General features: G+C 48.4%; 1 protein-coding gene across 1 annotated transcript in view; it reads right to left on the reverse strand.

The window, feature by feature from the left end:
* The window catches only part of MTG1 (mitochondrial ribosome associated GTPase 1), a 71,368-nt gene extending 58,882 nt beyond the window's left edge, over positions 1-12,486 (reverse strand). The window contains exons 1-2 of the mRNA XM_033943167.1: positions 12,189-12,486; positions 7,415-7,479 (exon numbers count right to left, since the gene is read on the reverse strand). Of these exons, the coding sequence (XP_033799058.1) occupies positions 7,415-7,479; positions 12,189-12,291 (168 nt within the window). The 5' untranslated portion in view covers positions 12,292-12,486. The remainder of the gene's footprint in view (positions 1-7,414; positions 7,480-12,188) is intronic.
* Between the last annotated feature and the right edge of the window lie 2,735 nt (positions 12,487-15,221).

Here is a 15,221-nt window from a genome sequence, read left to right on the forward strand (position 1 = left end):
CTCGTGGTCTCCAGTTCACTTAACTAGCCAAGAAGCCAACCTTGGGGAGGTGGGTGGGTTGTGAGAATATATGCCTGCTGTCCCTGGATAACACCTGTTACGGTAAGTAACTGTGCTTTATCCCAGGACAAGCAGGCATGATATTCTCACATGTGGGTGACCTCCAAGCTTACTGAAGAGGGATGGAGGGAAGTTGGCAATTTAAGCAAATAGATTTCGCAATACCGATTGGCCGAACCGGCCATCGCTTCTGGACAGGGAGTCCAGACAGTAGTGGGAGGTGAAGGTATGAACCGAAGACCACGTGGCAGCCTTGCAGATTTCCTCGATAGGTGTGGACCTGAGGAAGGCTACGGAGGCTGCCATCGCTCGGACTTTGTGTCCCGTTACTCGACCATGCAGCGCGAGACCAGTCTGAGCGTAGCAAAAGGAGATGCAATCGGCCAACCAGTTGGATAAGGTGCGTTTGGAAACTGGGTGGCCTAACCGGTTTGGGTCGAAGGACAGAAACAGTTGTGGGACTTTCCGGTGTGGCTGAGTGCGTTGGAGGTAAAAGGCCAACGCTCTTTTGCAGTCAAGAGTGTGGAGCGCCACTTCTCCTGGGTGAGAGTGGGGCTTGGGAAAAAACACGGGTAAGACGATGGACTGATTTAGATGGAAATCAGACACTACTTTAGGTAGGAACTTTGGATGGGTGCGGAGTACCACCTTGTCGTGATGGAATACCGTGAAGGGTGGGTCCGCTACCAGCGCTTGTAGCTCACTAACCCGCCGTGCGGACGTGAGCGCGAGTAAGAAAATTACCTTCCAAGTGAGGAATTTTGGATGGCATTTGTCTAGTGGCTCAAATGGAGGTTTCATTAGTTGAGCCAGAACCACGTTAAGGTCCCAAACCACCGGGGGAGGTTTGAGAGGGGGGTGGACGTTTAGCAGACCCTTCATGAAGCGAGTGACTAAGGGATGGAGCGAGAGGGCTTTCCCTTCCAGGGGCTGATGAAAGGCCGCAATTGCACTGAGGTGTACTCGAATGGAGTTGGTCTTTAGGCCGGAATGAGATAGTTGAAGTAGATAGTCAAGGACCAGGGGGACGGGGACCGACACTGGGTCCTGGCTGTGGGAGGAGCACCAGGTTGAGAATCTGGTCCACTTTTGGGAGTAGCAGGTTCTCGTCGAGGTTTTTCTGGAGGCCTCCAATATCTCCTTGACTGATTGAGACACGGAGAGAGCAGTCAGGGGGAGAGAAACCAAGCATTCAGATGAAGAGACTGAAGATTGGGATGTAACAGTGAACCCTGACCCTGTGACAGTAGAGAGGGAAACAGAGGCAGAGGCAGTGGATCTCTGACACTGAGTTGAAGTAGCAGGGAAAACCACGGCTGGCGTGGCCAGCGAGGGGCAATCAGGATCAGGGTGGCTTGTACTGTTTTCAGGTGGACAAGCGTCCGCAGTATCAGAGGAAACGGCGGGAACGCGTACAAGAACCTTCCCTCCCAGTTGAGGAGGAAGGCGTCGGCCTCGAGCCGGTCCGGGGAGTATATCCGGGAGCAGAAGAGAGGCAGCTTGTGATTGTGAGGGGACGCGAACAGGTCTATTTGAGGCGTCCCCCACCGTTCGAACACTCCTCGTAGTGCCTGAGAGTGTAGTGACCACTCGTGTGGCTGGAGAAGACGGCTGAGTCTGTCCGTCAGGCAGTTTTGTTCTCCTTGTATGTACACCGCCCGAAGGAAGGTGTTGTTGGAGATTGCCCATTTCCAGAGGCGCAGGGCTTCCCGACAAAGGGGCCAAGACCCTGTGCCCCCTTGCTTGTTTATGTAGTACATCGCTACCTGGTTGTCGGTTCGGATGATAACCACTCGGTCGCGGAGCAGATGTTGAAAGGCTACAGTTGCGAGGTAGATGGCCCGAAGTTCTAGCACGTTGATGTGGCAGCGACGGTCTTGTGCTGACCACATTCCTTGGGTGCGTAGGCCGTCCAGATGGGCTCCCCAAGCGTACTCCGACGAGTCCGTGGTGAGTACCTTGCTGTGGGGTGGGGCGAGGAAGAGCAAACCTTTGGAAAGATTTGAAGAGTCGGCCCACCAGCGGAGCGATCGTTGCAATGAAGGAGTCACTGTCACGGAGTGGTCGATCGGGTCCCGGTCTTGACGCCATTGAGACGCCAGGGTCCATTGAGGGATTCTCAGATGGAGGCGGGCGAAGGGTGTGACATGGACGGTGGAGGCCATGTGGCCCAGGAGGGTCATCATCTGTCGAGCTGATACTGAGGTCAGCCGAGAGATCCTTCGGCTCAGACTTACTAACGCCTCCAGGCGCGGAGGGGGGAGGAAGGAACGGAGGCGAACCGTGTCCAGCGTGGCCCCGATGAACTGTAGGGACTGCGAGGGGCGTAGTTGAGATTTTGGGAAGTTTATTTCGAACCCCAGACTTTGTAGGTAGGTAATAGTCTGTTGGGTCGCTGAGATAACCCCTTCCTTGGACGGGACTTTGATTAGCCAGTCGTCCAGGTAGGGGAATACCTGGAGGCCCTGGGAACGTAAGGTTGCTGCTACCACCACGAGGCACTTGGTGAAGACCCGAGGTGATGATGCTAGTCCGAAGGGGAGGACTCGGTATTGTAGGTGCCAGTCCCCTACCTGGAAACGCAAGAACTTGCGGTGAGCGGGGTGCACTGGGACATGTGTGTACGCCTCCTTGAGATCGAGGGAGCAGAGCCAGTCGCCCTCGTCGATCAGGGGGTAGAGTGTTGGTAGTGAGAGCATCCGAAACTTTTCCCGTACCAGGAATTTGTTGAGGCGTCTCAAGTCTAGTATTGGGCGTAGGTCTCCCGTTTTTTTCGGTACCAGGAAGTAACGGGAGTAGAAGCCCTTCCCCCGTTGGTCGGGGGGGACCTTCTCCACTGCTCTCAGGCGGAGCAGGTCTCGAGCCTCGGAGAGGAGTAGAGGTAGCTGAGTCCGGTTGGGAGGGCAATTCCTTGGTGGATTGTCTGGGGGAATGGCCCGAAAGTTGAGAGAGTACCCTGATGAGATCACGCCAAGGACCCATGCGTCCGACGTGATTTGTTCCCAGCGAGGGTAAAAGGCTTTGAGTCGACCCCCGATGGGAAGGAGGCCTGGGACTATGGCGGAGGGGGCCCGCCCCCTTCCGCGTGTCCCGTCAAAAGGACGGGGATGGTTTGGTGTTCGCGGGCGGTTGAGACTTGGGCATGGCCCTGTGGTGGGCTTGCGGACGTCTGGGTGGGGGCCGCGAGAAAGCAGGGGTGGACTTTTGTGGGTAGCGGCGCGGAGGGGCCCTGTATGGCCTGGACGCTGGCGGTTTGGGCTTTTGCCGGACAAGGGAGGCAAACGAGCGTTCATGTTCGGAGAGGCGTTTTGTCGCCGCCTCGATAGTGTCATCGAACAATTCCTTTCCCACGCAGGGGAGGTTAGCCAACCGGTCCTGTAAGTTGGGGTCCATGTCGACCAGGCGCAGCCAAGCTAGTCGGCGCATGGCGATAGCGAAGGCTGCTTCTCTGGAGGAGAGTTCGAAGCCATCGTAGGCCGCGTGGAATAGATGAAGGCGCAGGTTGGAGAGGGACTCTAAGAGCAGGCCGAACGTTCCCTGCCGGGAGGCCGGTAGGTCAGTCTCAAAGGCTCTCAATAGTCCAATGAGGTGTTTGAGGTATGATGTGAAGGTGAAAGTGTAGCTTTGCACCCTAGAGGCCATCATTGCGTTTTGGTATAGTCTCCTGCCGAACTTGTCCAGGGTTCGGCCTTCTTGGCCTGGGGGGACCGCTGCTGAGACCCGGGACGGGTGAGCCTTTTTCAAGGAGGATTCTACTAGCAGCGATTGGTGGGAGAGCTGTGGTTGCTCGAATCCCGGGTAAGGTACTGTGCGGTACTTGGTCTCCATTTTGGAGGGTACGGCCGTGACCATGTAGGGGGTCTCCAGGTTCCTGAAGAAGGCCTGTTGGAGTACCGGGTTAGGTGGTAAGCGAAGGGACTCTCTGGGCAGTGATGGCATATCCAGCTCCGCCAGGTATTCCTTAGAGTATCTGGAGTTGGACTGGAGGTCTAAGTCCAATGCGTGGCCCATGTCTTGGACAAAGCGAGTGAAGGATGGGCGAGATGTCCCCGGGGCCCCGTGCGGGGTCGGGAAACGAGACCTTTGTCGGGTGGAGAAGGATAAGGAGGCTTCCCTCGAGTATCGAGGTTCATGCTCTGATCCATGCTCCGAGACTGGGGAAGCACTGTGAGAGTGTTCCGGGGTTGTCGATCTTCGGCGTCTCGAGGAGCCCCTCGGAGACGATGCCGGTGTTAGGAGTACCGATCGATGTCGGATTGGTGACCTTGATCCGGACTCCCTCGGAGAATGCGTCCGAGGGGGAGTTCGGAGGATGCGCGGGTTGGAGAGTGATAGCTCAGCCACCCTTAGTGGTCCCGTACGAGGTGTGGGGGAACGGCCTCGTAGAGTTGGTGAACCTCGTGCCCTCTTGGAGGTACGGCGGTTCGAGGTTTCTGTAGTTCTAACCCGACGTTTTGCCCCTCTGCGATCTGCGGAGGGGGAACGTCTCGGGCGTCTCGGCGAGGAGTCCGAGGAGGATGGGATGCGGCGAGGATTGCGCACCTTTCCTCGAGGTTGTTCGGTGTGAGGCTCAGGCTGGTCTGGCACATTTGAGGTCGAGGCCGATTGAAACTGGGCCATTGCAGCGGACAGCTCCGACGTGATCATCGCTCGGAGTAGGTCCTGGAAGACGGGCACGGACAGCATCGAAGGCATGTCCACTGCCTCGGTGCGCTCCACCGGGGGCGACCTCGTATTAGAGTATTCCCGTGTGGTGGAGGCACGGCCCGAAGGCTTGGAGGGCTTAGACGTTGCTGTAAGCATGGGGCTTCCGCCATGCGTCGCCGTTGTCCCCGAGGTTGGCTTCTTCGCTGTTACAGAACCTGAAGAGGGAAGAGGGGACTTACCCGGAGCCGAGGCTTTTTGTTGTCCCGAGGGCTTCGGGGTCGAGTCTCGAGGCGATGCTGAGGTTTCCGGGGCCGAGGTCAAGGCCGGGGCCGAGGCCGAGGTGGAGGGTTGGTCCGGGGTGAAGAGGTCCGCCATGCGGGCTTTTCTTCGGCGGAGGGCCCGGTTTTGGAAAATAGCGCACTGGGGTCAGGAGTCGGTTGGATGAGCCGCCCCCAGACAGAGGATGCACCGGCGATGCGGATCTGTGAGAGAAAGAAGCCGCTCGCACCGGGTGCACTTTTTAAAGCCGGTCAGAGGCCGGGACATTAAATCGAAAGTAGCCGCGGCTCGATTAGCCACGCGGCCACGGGGACCCGGAAGCCTCCGGGTCGTCGAAAACGAAGCAGGAATCAAGTAAAGGAGTAAAGAATTCGCGCACAGCGACTTAATCGTGAAAAAACAAGAAAAAATCGCGGTGCTAGAAGGCAGTTGGGGCAGAGCCTGAAAAACACGTCTTCTAGGCTCGCGGAAAATTTTGAACTGGAGACCACGAGGGGATGCACCCCCTAGTGGAGCAGGAAGGCACGCATGCGTGGAGCAGCAGAGCAAACTTAAATCTTCAATCAAGTTTGCTTGAAAATGCTTCCGCATCGGGGCTCCGTAGATGACGTCACCCACATGTGAGAATATCATGCCTGCTTGTCCTGGGATAAAAGTCTTGACCTTTTTTCTTACTAGTTTATTGTCGTCGAGGATTTTATATTGCATTCAATTTTCAAGTTGGAATTGGTCTTCCCCTACTTTTTTCTGTTTGACACTTCATAGTATTTAGCACATTCCATTAGCAAGCATTCAGCTTAGTAAAAGGGCCCCTAAGATTCCCTAACAGCAATGTGACTGATATGAAATTGTAGAAAGAATTTGGCTTCAATTATTGCTGCTAAAGTTATCAAAGTTCAGGAGACAGTTACTTTTTTCACATGATTAATATGGATATTGACTAATTTAAACAAATGAAGTAATAATTTTAAACCTGTGTTATGTGTTTATTTGGATTTCCTTTGTTTAATGCAGAATTACATTTTGTTTAAAAGGTCATAAATCATTTACTCTGCTTTTTACAAAACCATAGTGTGATTTTTACCATGATGGTAACAGCTCTAATGCTCATAGGAATTCTATGAGCGTCGGAGCTGTTACTGCTGCGGCCGGCGCCAAAAAACGCGCTATGGTTTTGTAAAAGGAGGGGGGATAGCATGACATATCCAATAAGGGAAATCAGTAGGAGGCAACAACAACAACAAAAAAAAAAAAGAACTTTAAACTTTTTCACATCACTGCATAGCTTATATATTTTTCTTTAACTATAACCACAAAATTATTTTCTTTAAAAAAGAAAAGTGTTCAATTTAAAAGCAATTTTTTTAAATGCTCTAATTGCTGTTATTGTTTTTACTATATTATACTGCTAATATACAGGGTAGGCAGTGTATAAATCAATAAATAGATTAGAAAAACAGATTTTGGATGTGCTGATATGAATTCTTTGGGGTTTTTATTTCCCTCTCTTCTTTTTGTCTCCTAAGAAGTCCTTCCCAAAATGCTTCTTCTCTTAGCTGCCTCCTAACCCAATCTCTTTTTCTTTCATATGAACCTTCTACAGTCTTCCCTCTCCTGCCACATCCCTTTATTTGCTCTTCTCCCCAGTCTCAACATTCTTACTTCTGTCTTCCTGTCCTCCATCCTCCCTAGCCTCATAATCCCTTCTTCTTAGCCATACCTAACCCCTTTCCATTATTCCTCATCCTTCCAAACTTTCATTCTGACCTGATCTTCATCTCTCCTCCTACATCTCATATTCCTTCGTCTTGCCAGTCACACCCTTTTGACCTCATGCCATCCCAATCCCAGCCTCATCTACACCTTGGAGAAAAGCAGTGGCAGCTCCTGAACCAGCCTGCAAAAAAGAGAAGCAGCAGGTTACTAAGCTAGAACATAGGGAGCATAGCATAACAAATACTAGAGGGTGAGAAGGCAGTAAGAAATAATTCTGCAGTAAAAAAATCATGGGGCCCAAATTATAGATTCTCTTCTCCTGTGTGTGCAATCCTTAGCTGACCTCTGTCACTATTACAATGTGGACCAGCTGCTGAATCAAGAGCCTTGTGAAAAATAAAAGACACAAAAAACTATTTCCTTCTTTTGAGTGCCATGTGAAAACCAGTCAGTGCAATTGATGTCAGACTTGCATGTTAAGGCTCTAGAATGAGTATTATTTTAGAGTACTGTGCTGGCAGGAAGCTATGCCACCCATATACAGATAGTAGGCATCTTTCTCCTAAAGTGGCAAGGAATTCCTTCTGCCCCTTCAATCGCAAGCCTACTATTATAAAACAGCTTGAATGGACAGCTCTAACTCCAAATGTATAACTTACAAATACAAGGCCTTTTGTAACAAAATATAAAAATATATTGAACAGAAGGATATTCTGGCATCATGAACTTCAATTATACAGTCCACTTCCTTTAAGTTAGCTTTCATTTGTTTCAGCCCTGGAAGACAAAAAAACAAAGAGAAATTAAGTTCTTACCTTGATAATATTTTTTCCAATAGATAGAAATGGTATGCTGAACCTTAGGGTACTCTGACCATTCTCACGAGCATACTGCAGAAAGATGTCAATCACAGATTTTGAAACCTCCTCCCTTCCCCCTTCAGTTTGTTCCAAAGCATGCAAGAGCTCTAGAGTAGAGAATGACACGGGGAAAAAATTTGTCCCCGTCCCCGGCCGACTATCCTCTGCACCGCCCCGTCACCGCCACCGCCACCCCTTTCACCGCCCCGTCACCGCCACTGCCATCCCATTCACCGCCCCGTCACTGTCACCGCAGCACGCATAAAAGCCTCAAACAGGTATGATTTTATATACTTATCTTTATTAACGTATAAAGGAAACATTCTTTACAACTTTACAACTTAGTTAACTATACAAAAACAAAACACAACCTGTACTTTTAATTGTCCTTATTTTTTAACCCGTGGATGAACAACAAATCATCCACAATCTCTGGATTCAGTCTAGTTCTCCTTTCTTCCACAGTCCTTCCTTCCTTCCATTCTCATCTGCACAAGTGGGTTAAAATGCAAACCTGCTACCATGAAATCTGATTTTTAAGGGCATGCATTCATGCAATTGTGCCACAGCAAATGGACTTTGGTGCATTTGCCAAGGGAGAATCGCTACTGTGGCTTTGTAAAAGGGCCCTTACTGAGTGAAGTCCATAGTCACCTAGACCAGTGTTTCTCTCAACCAAGTTTCCCAGGCCAATCTCCACCCCTGACCCCCATCCCCATCATAATAGTAAATAGTTCTAATTGTAATGCAATTTCTTCCATTCATTTTTCATGTACACTACTGTATATAATATTAATTCATTATGGTAACCACAAAATTAAAAGAAACACAAAGCACACTGTATGCAGAGAAAATATTAATTAATATTTGTTTCATTTTTCAAAGAGGTCAAGACAGATGACTAAAATATGCAATGTCACTTCAGAAAAAACTATATAAAAATAGACAAATATAATGCAAAATATAGATAACTGATATAAATTCTCAAAACTGACACATTTTGATCACTAAATTGAAAATAGTAATTTTTCATACAGACTTTGCAAGATTAATAAATGGAGCATTCTTCTGCCTGCCAGTTAAAGGATGAAAAAAAAAAGCCTATAAAGTTCAAATCACAGCTTGACTAAACTCTAACTTTTTTGATTTCATTCTTCCTGGCTGACCACAATAAGCACCAAGGTTGGGGAAGGGGTAAAACACGGACCTGAAAGACCTCGCGGATCTAAACCCGTACCACCTTAAAAATCTGAGGTCCGTGTCGGTCCGTGTCTGTGGCGAGAGCAAGCAGAATCAGGTCCGACGTCCGTGCGTTTTTTTTTTTTTCTCAAATGGTATACCACTACACTTGCTGCTTTTACTTGCTTCTGGCCTTCCTCGTTGCCGGGACCTGCCTACTTTCTGTTTCCGCGAAGGCAGGACCCGGCAGCGAGGAAGGCCAGAAGCAAGTAAAAGCAGCAAGTTGTAAGCTTCCCTCCGGGGCTCTATCGTGTGCGTGCTGGCTTCCCCGTTCCCTTCTCTTCCCTCCGAAACCAGAAGTAGCGTCCCGGAGAAGGGGGGGTGGGGGGGAAGAGAAGGGAAGCCGGCACGCACACGATAGAGCCCCGGAGCGGAGGGAAGCTTACAACTTGCTGCTTTTACTTGCTTCGGGCCTTCCTCGCTGCCGGGTCCTGCCTTCGCGGAAATAGAAAGTAGGCAGGATCCGGCAACGAGGAAGGCCCAAAGCAAGTAAAAGCATGCTGGCAAAAAAAGGCAGGCATCAAACAAAATTTTTGGCGGCGAGTTAGCCCGGGAAGGAGCATCGGCGGCAGCAGCAGGATTAGCTGGGCGGTCATCTAAACACTTACTTGTACCCGACGAAGTTTTCAGGCTTTCAGCTCCTCCCAGTGAAACGAGTGAATCCAATCGAGGCAGCGACTGCAAACAAAATTCAAATCCTGGGCTCGGCTCCGAAATCCAATCACTACTGCTGCACTACAACCCATTAAATATCAGGTGTGGCAGTAGCGATTGGTCCTCTTCTTTGAGCAAAAAGAACTGACCAATGAAGAGCCTGTATATTAGGGGGCGGAGTCAATGCGGTAACATGCAAGTCGGGTAGAGAGTTGAGGAGACAGACCACATGGCGGAGATAAACATGGCCGCCGGAAAAAATCTGACACCCGGTCCCGAACCAAAGACTCACGGTGAAGACAAGGTAAATAGCGGTACATAGAAGGGGGTACATTTGCCTGCGGGGACAAATCTTTTCATCGTTTTTGCGGGCGGTGAAAACTTTTGTCCCCGTGTCTGCGGCGATTTGGCTATGGAGTCTCCATAGCCCGCAGCCAAACCGCAGCCACACCGCGGCTCCCTGCGGGGATCGCTCCCCGTGTCATTCTCTACTCTAGAGTAAATGATAGGAGGAGGGGGGTGGGGGGACACAGGGAACTCCAGAAAACCAAGGTTCTGTTCTGCTGATGGTGCACAGCGGGGCTTGAAATATAGCCTGGCTACAACAGGTTAAGCCTGGAGAACTGGCTCGCCAGAGCACTGTTATTATTATTACTAGTCTTTAAGCCCGTTACATTAACGGGTGCTAGAATAGATCTGTCTGTCTGTCTGTGTTTCTTTATCTCTCTCTCCTTGGCCGCTGTCTATATCCTTCTGTCTCCCCCTTCCCCCCGAGCAAAGCTGTCTGCCCCAGCACCCACCTCCCCCCCAAATGTCTCTCCATGGCCCTCTTCTGTATTCCCCCCCAGAGCAAAGCTGTCTGTCCCCAGCACACCTCCCCCCAAAGCAGCCCCCTTTCCCTATCTCTTCATGGCCCCTTCTGTCTCCCCCCAGCACACTCCTCCCCCCAAAGCAGCACCCTATCCCTCTCCCTGTCTCTCCATGTCCCCTTCTGTCTTCCTCCCCAGAGCAAAGCTGTTTGCCCCAAGCACACCCCTCCCCCCAAAGCAGCCCCCTTTCCTTCTCCCGCTGACTCTCTCTCTGGCCCCCTTTCTATCTGTCTTTCTGTCTCTCTCCCTGCCCCTGTGTCTTTCTTTCTTTCTGTCTCCCTCCCTCCCGCTGTCTGTCTGTCATTTTTCCCCATTTCCCTGTGCAGCAGCATTTCAATCCCAGTTCCCAGTTAAGCTGTGTTAGTAAAAGGAGCCCTAACTTCTGCCTCAAGACCTAATAAAACACTACTTTGCAAGGCTTGAGAGGAAAGACTGATCTCTCAGGACTAAATTCATGTTTCAAATAATGGTCTTGCATGCTCAGCTCCTGGAGGCGAGTATCCCATTCACAAGAATTTCAAGGGAGTTTCTATGATTATGTCCTAGAACCAATCTCTGCCCGGTGATATGAGTTTGTCTTCATCCCAATCTCTTGTGGAAGAAGACGACTGAAGAAATAGACCCCTCAAGAGAATTGTCTCCTCAAAAACTGAACTTGCAGAGACTTCAAATTTCAACATTAGTCCATTACGTGGTCCTCTTTTACATCAACAAAGTTTTTATCACCTGTCACTAAATGCCTTATTGTTAAAACAGACAAAGCTGTACTTTCCTGACTGGAGATATGTTTTGCACTTTGGATAAATTTGACCTTTTAAAAATTCAATCTTCCAAGTGTGTGTGTTATTCCCCCAAGAGTAATACATTCAATAGGCTCATATTAGTTATGTAGGAAATCAAATTTGCATTGGAAATTACTTTGCTACCAATAGGATACTCTACTTATAGTCAGTTTCCAGCGGGTCTAGGACAATTCACCTCAGCTGTTTCAGTGCTGAATTGGTAACAATGAATCTTCATACACCTCGCTGTGAGCTTGGGGGCATCATAGCAGCACTGGCACGAGCAAAGGGTGGGAGATGCAGCTCGCACTGGTGAACTTTTCAAGAGGTTGGGAGGGTGGGGGTGGAGAGGGGTGGCAAGATGGCATCTAGGAAGGGAGATGGTCCACAGCCCTACTTCCTCTTATTACGACCCTGGGTCAGAGAGGAGGAGAGACACCAATAGTGATGTGAAGTGGTGGAGAGAACGATTCAGCGCAGCTGTTTCAGCGTGGCAGCAATGGAATGTCCCACGCTGAAACAGCCACGATACATCATCCCATTCTGGTCACCAGCAGGTTAACAGTAGACATTTTCTGAAATGTGATACTACAATATGTCTATGTGTTTATGTGATCATAGAGTCTAGAGGTGGCAATCTTTTTTTAAAAAAAATTTCTAAATCTGGAGAAAAACATAACATCCATGGTTCCCTGTCCAAATATTTTAAATGCTTGGGGATTAATTATATAGTCCACACCAAATATCGTTCTCTTCAGTAACGTGATCTATGCATTTCCAAATTGTCAGGTTCTTCAGCATTTTCAGAACCTCAGGGAGCACGTGAAGCACTTTATTATGCTGTAACAACTTGCTGGAAATGCCCCCCCCCCCCCTCAAAAAACAAACAAACAAAAAATCCAGACTTTTCAGAGCTTAAGAAAATAAGCTTCTGATATTGTTCTCGGAATTGAAACAATGAATAGCGGCAGCTAGGGAACTCGCTGAGTCTAAGTTACATTTCAAATGGCTCTGGAGCTGCGTTTGCCCATCACATATATAGAAAGCTCTGTGGGGCAGGTGGCCACGAGTCCCGCACTCACCCTTCGCCATGTGACCCGGGAACCACTTGGCGATTTCTCGATTTCCGAAGTGAAACGTTTCACGAAAGGTAGCGGCCTGGAACAACACCCGAAGCACCTTCATCTCACAGGAGCAAACAGGACTACATCGACAGGACAATATGCTATTCAACCAGTGAGTGTTCTAAGCTTCCACCTGGTGGTTCCTTCTGACCGCCTCGAGGTATAATTGACCTCCTTGGTCTGTCTATCTGTGAATACCAAGCCTCTGTCTCATGTTCCAATAAAGTCTGCCACTGTCTCTTTCTCGCTCTCTGAGCGTATCAAGCCTCATTCTGGCGTTCCATACTCTCTCAGTGTGTTTCAAGCCTCATTCTGGCGTTGTCATCTTTTCTGCTCGGTCTACTTTACAACGATTTCTTAAATAAATAAAAGCTGTTCCCTGGATTTGTTGGCTTAAGAAAAGTAATGAAAGCTGGATATTTTTCTTTGACTATAGATACGAGTTATGTAAAAGCACAGCTAAACAGTGGGTCATCTTTTGTGATCCATCTTGGCTTTGACCAAGACCCGAGATGCATTTTCCCAGCTCCAGACACAGTATCAGCAGATACTGTATTTATTTATGTAATTCGTTTTCTAACCTGTTCTCCCCAAAGAGCTCAAAATAAGTTACAGGTTATACAGTTTATAAGGCTACAATTGACAAATATAGGCCTCTTGCTGACACTGCAACCGAACTAATTGTGACAGCAATAGTGCAAGTTCTCTTCTTGTTTTATTTTATTATTATTATTTATTTTTATGATTACTGTATGCAGGACTAGGGTTACCATATTTGTGAAGACAAAAATGAGGACGCATGGCTCCACCCCAGCCCACCTCTCTCCTAGACATCTGCTCCCCTTACAGCACAGCCTCATCCCAGACTGCCTCCCACACCTCTATAATGCCCATCCCTTGACTGAACAAACAGCATAGCCCCCCTGGGAAAGCTCCCAGCCAGAGCTGGTGCAGAGTATTGGATGTTGTAAACAAATCTTCAGATGTAAGCCTGCCTCCCCTCTATTTTTCAAGTTTACAGCTGAAGATTTATTTAGGACATCCAATATTCTATACTAGCTCTGGCTCCTAATCTAGCCTCAGAAAACATTTGAATACTACATGGGGGGGTAGCAAGGATAATAAAATAACTGCCATGTTTAACCCCTATTTAATTTAGTGGCAGATAACAGTTTGAGGTCTGTCTCTCTTAATTACTTTGTACTCAGATAAAGAGTGGTTTTAATTTTTTTTTGTAGGGAAAGGGGGAATTTTATTACAGTAAGTAAATGGATGTAGGGCAAGGGGAAGAACAGTGTGGAGAATGTGGAGAAGGGAACACAGAACAGATACTAGAGACAGGGTTGACAAAACAACAATAAAAAGTCATTACCTAATCAGAGAGAGATTACCACAAACTGCTCTGAAACATGCTACAAAAAAGTGGGTGGTAAGTGCCAGAGCAGTGTTGCCAGATACTTTTTTTTTTTTTTTAAATCCTATATATGAGGGGGGGGGGGGGTGCTGGAAAAATTCTCAACCCAACTAATTTCATTTGGGGCAGTCTTCATCGAGGGCTATGCACTTAGTCCAGCGAGTTTCTACTTTTTCACGAGTTCCACTTTTTTTATTTAGTACTTTTCTGACAGAATGAAAAAGTAGAAACTCGCTGGACTAAGTGCATAGCCCTCGATGGAGACTGCCCCAACTTTGTTGGATGGGCTGAGAACTTTGTCTCTTCATTGTGTTTCTCTTTTGCACAATCTGCACGTGCTACCTTTCTCTTTCTTTCATTGTGCAGCTCTTGGCCTGTCTGTCCTTGCTCTGTCTCAATGTGCAAATCTCATGCTGCTTGCCCCTGTCTCTTTCTCTCAAAGTGCACTTCCTAGGCTGCCGTCTCTTTCCCACTAGTGCAGCTCATGTGCTGCCTGGCTATTGAGTGTTGACAGTGTTAGAGATAGGGACAGTTCAGGAGAAGGCTAGGCTCTGATTATGATTGGCTGTGGGGAGAGGGTGGGCAAGGGCCATCATTAATGGGATACTGAGCACCTGGTCTGCACTAAGTGCTGATTTGCTGAATGCCAAGCCGACTTTAGAATAATGTGCCATGATGTAGCCCAAAGTACAGCACAAAATTCTAAAACCAGCCCCAAAAAACGCAACCCGCAACCACTCAAAATTTCCCACAACCAGCATTCCAAAGCAGCCCAATTGGGCAAGAAAACCGCAGACCTGGCAACTATGCACCAGAGTGAGGCTTGGAACCACTGAGTGAGGCTATTGGAGCACTAGAGTGAGACTTGGAATCACAGACAGAGGCTACTGGAGCACCAGAATGAGGCTTGGACAACAGCCGAGAACCAGCACAGCTGACAGCATGTGCTTCAGTAGAGTAGTCCTGGGCCTGGGCGTATTTCTTCTTGCCATTGCAGCACCTGGACAAAAGAAGAAAAATAAAAACGCCATCTGGACACCCAATGGAATCCTCAAAAAAGAGGACATTCTGGGGAAACCTGGACATCTGATAAGGCAATAATTGACAAATATAAGCATCTTGCTGACATTGCAAACTAGTTCTAATTGTGACAGCAATGGTGCAAGTTCTCTTGTTTTATTTTTATTTTTATTTATTTTAAAAAAATTTATATACTGCCTGGATTCTTAGCAGTTTCCATATGACAACATAAACATGAAACACAATTGACAGATACACATCATCCTGAAGCAATAGCTCCACACTCAAAACAAAAACAATAATACTGCCTAGAAGAACTTCAATATCATTAAAAAAATAAATATATATATATATATATATATATATATATATATCCTATATAATAAAAGGCTAACTCGCGCATGCGCACTCCTATTTGCGTGTTCCGTGCGCTGTAGGTCTGTGGTCGCAGGAGTGCGCATGCGTGAGTCCCCAGCTTTCTTCCCAGCACCTACCTTGGCTGTTAGCAGCGGCGCCTCATCTCCTGTGGGGACCTCATGTGTGCTGTGTCCGTCCGT

This window comes from Geotrypetes seraphini, chromosome 4 (genome assembly GCF_902459505.1).
Source record: "Geotrypetes seraphini chromosome 4, aGeoSer1.1, whole genome shotgun sequence".
NCBI lineage: Eukaryota > Metazoa > Chordata > Amphibia > Gymnophiona > Dermophiidae > Geotrypetes > Geotrypetes seraphini.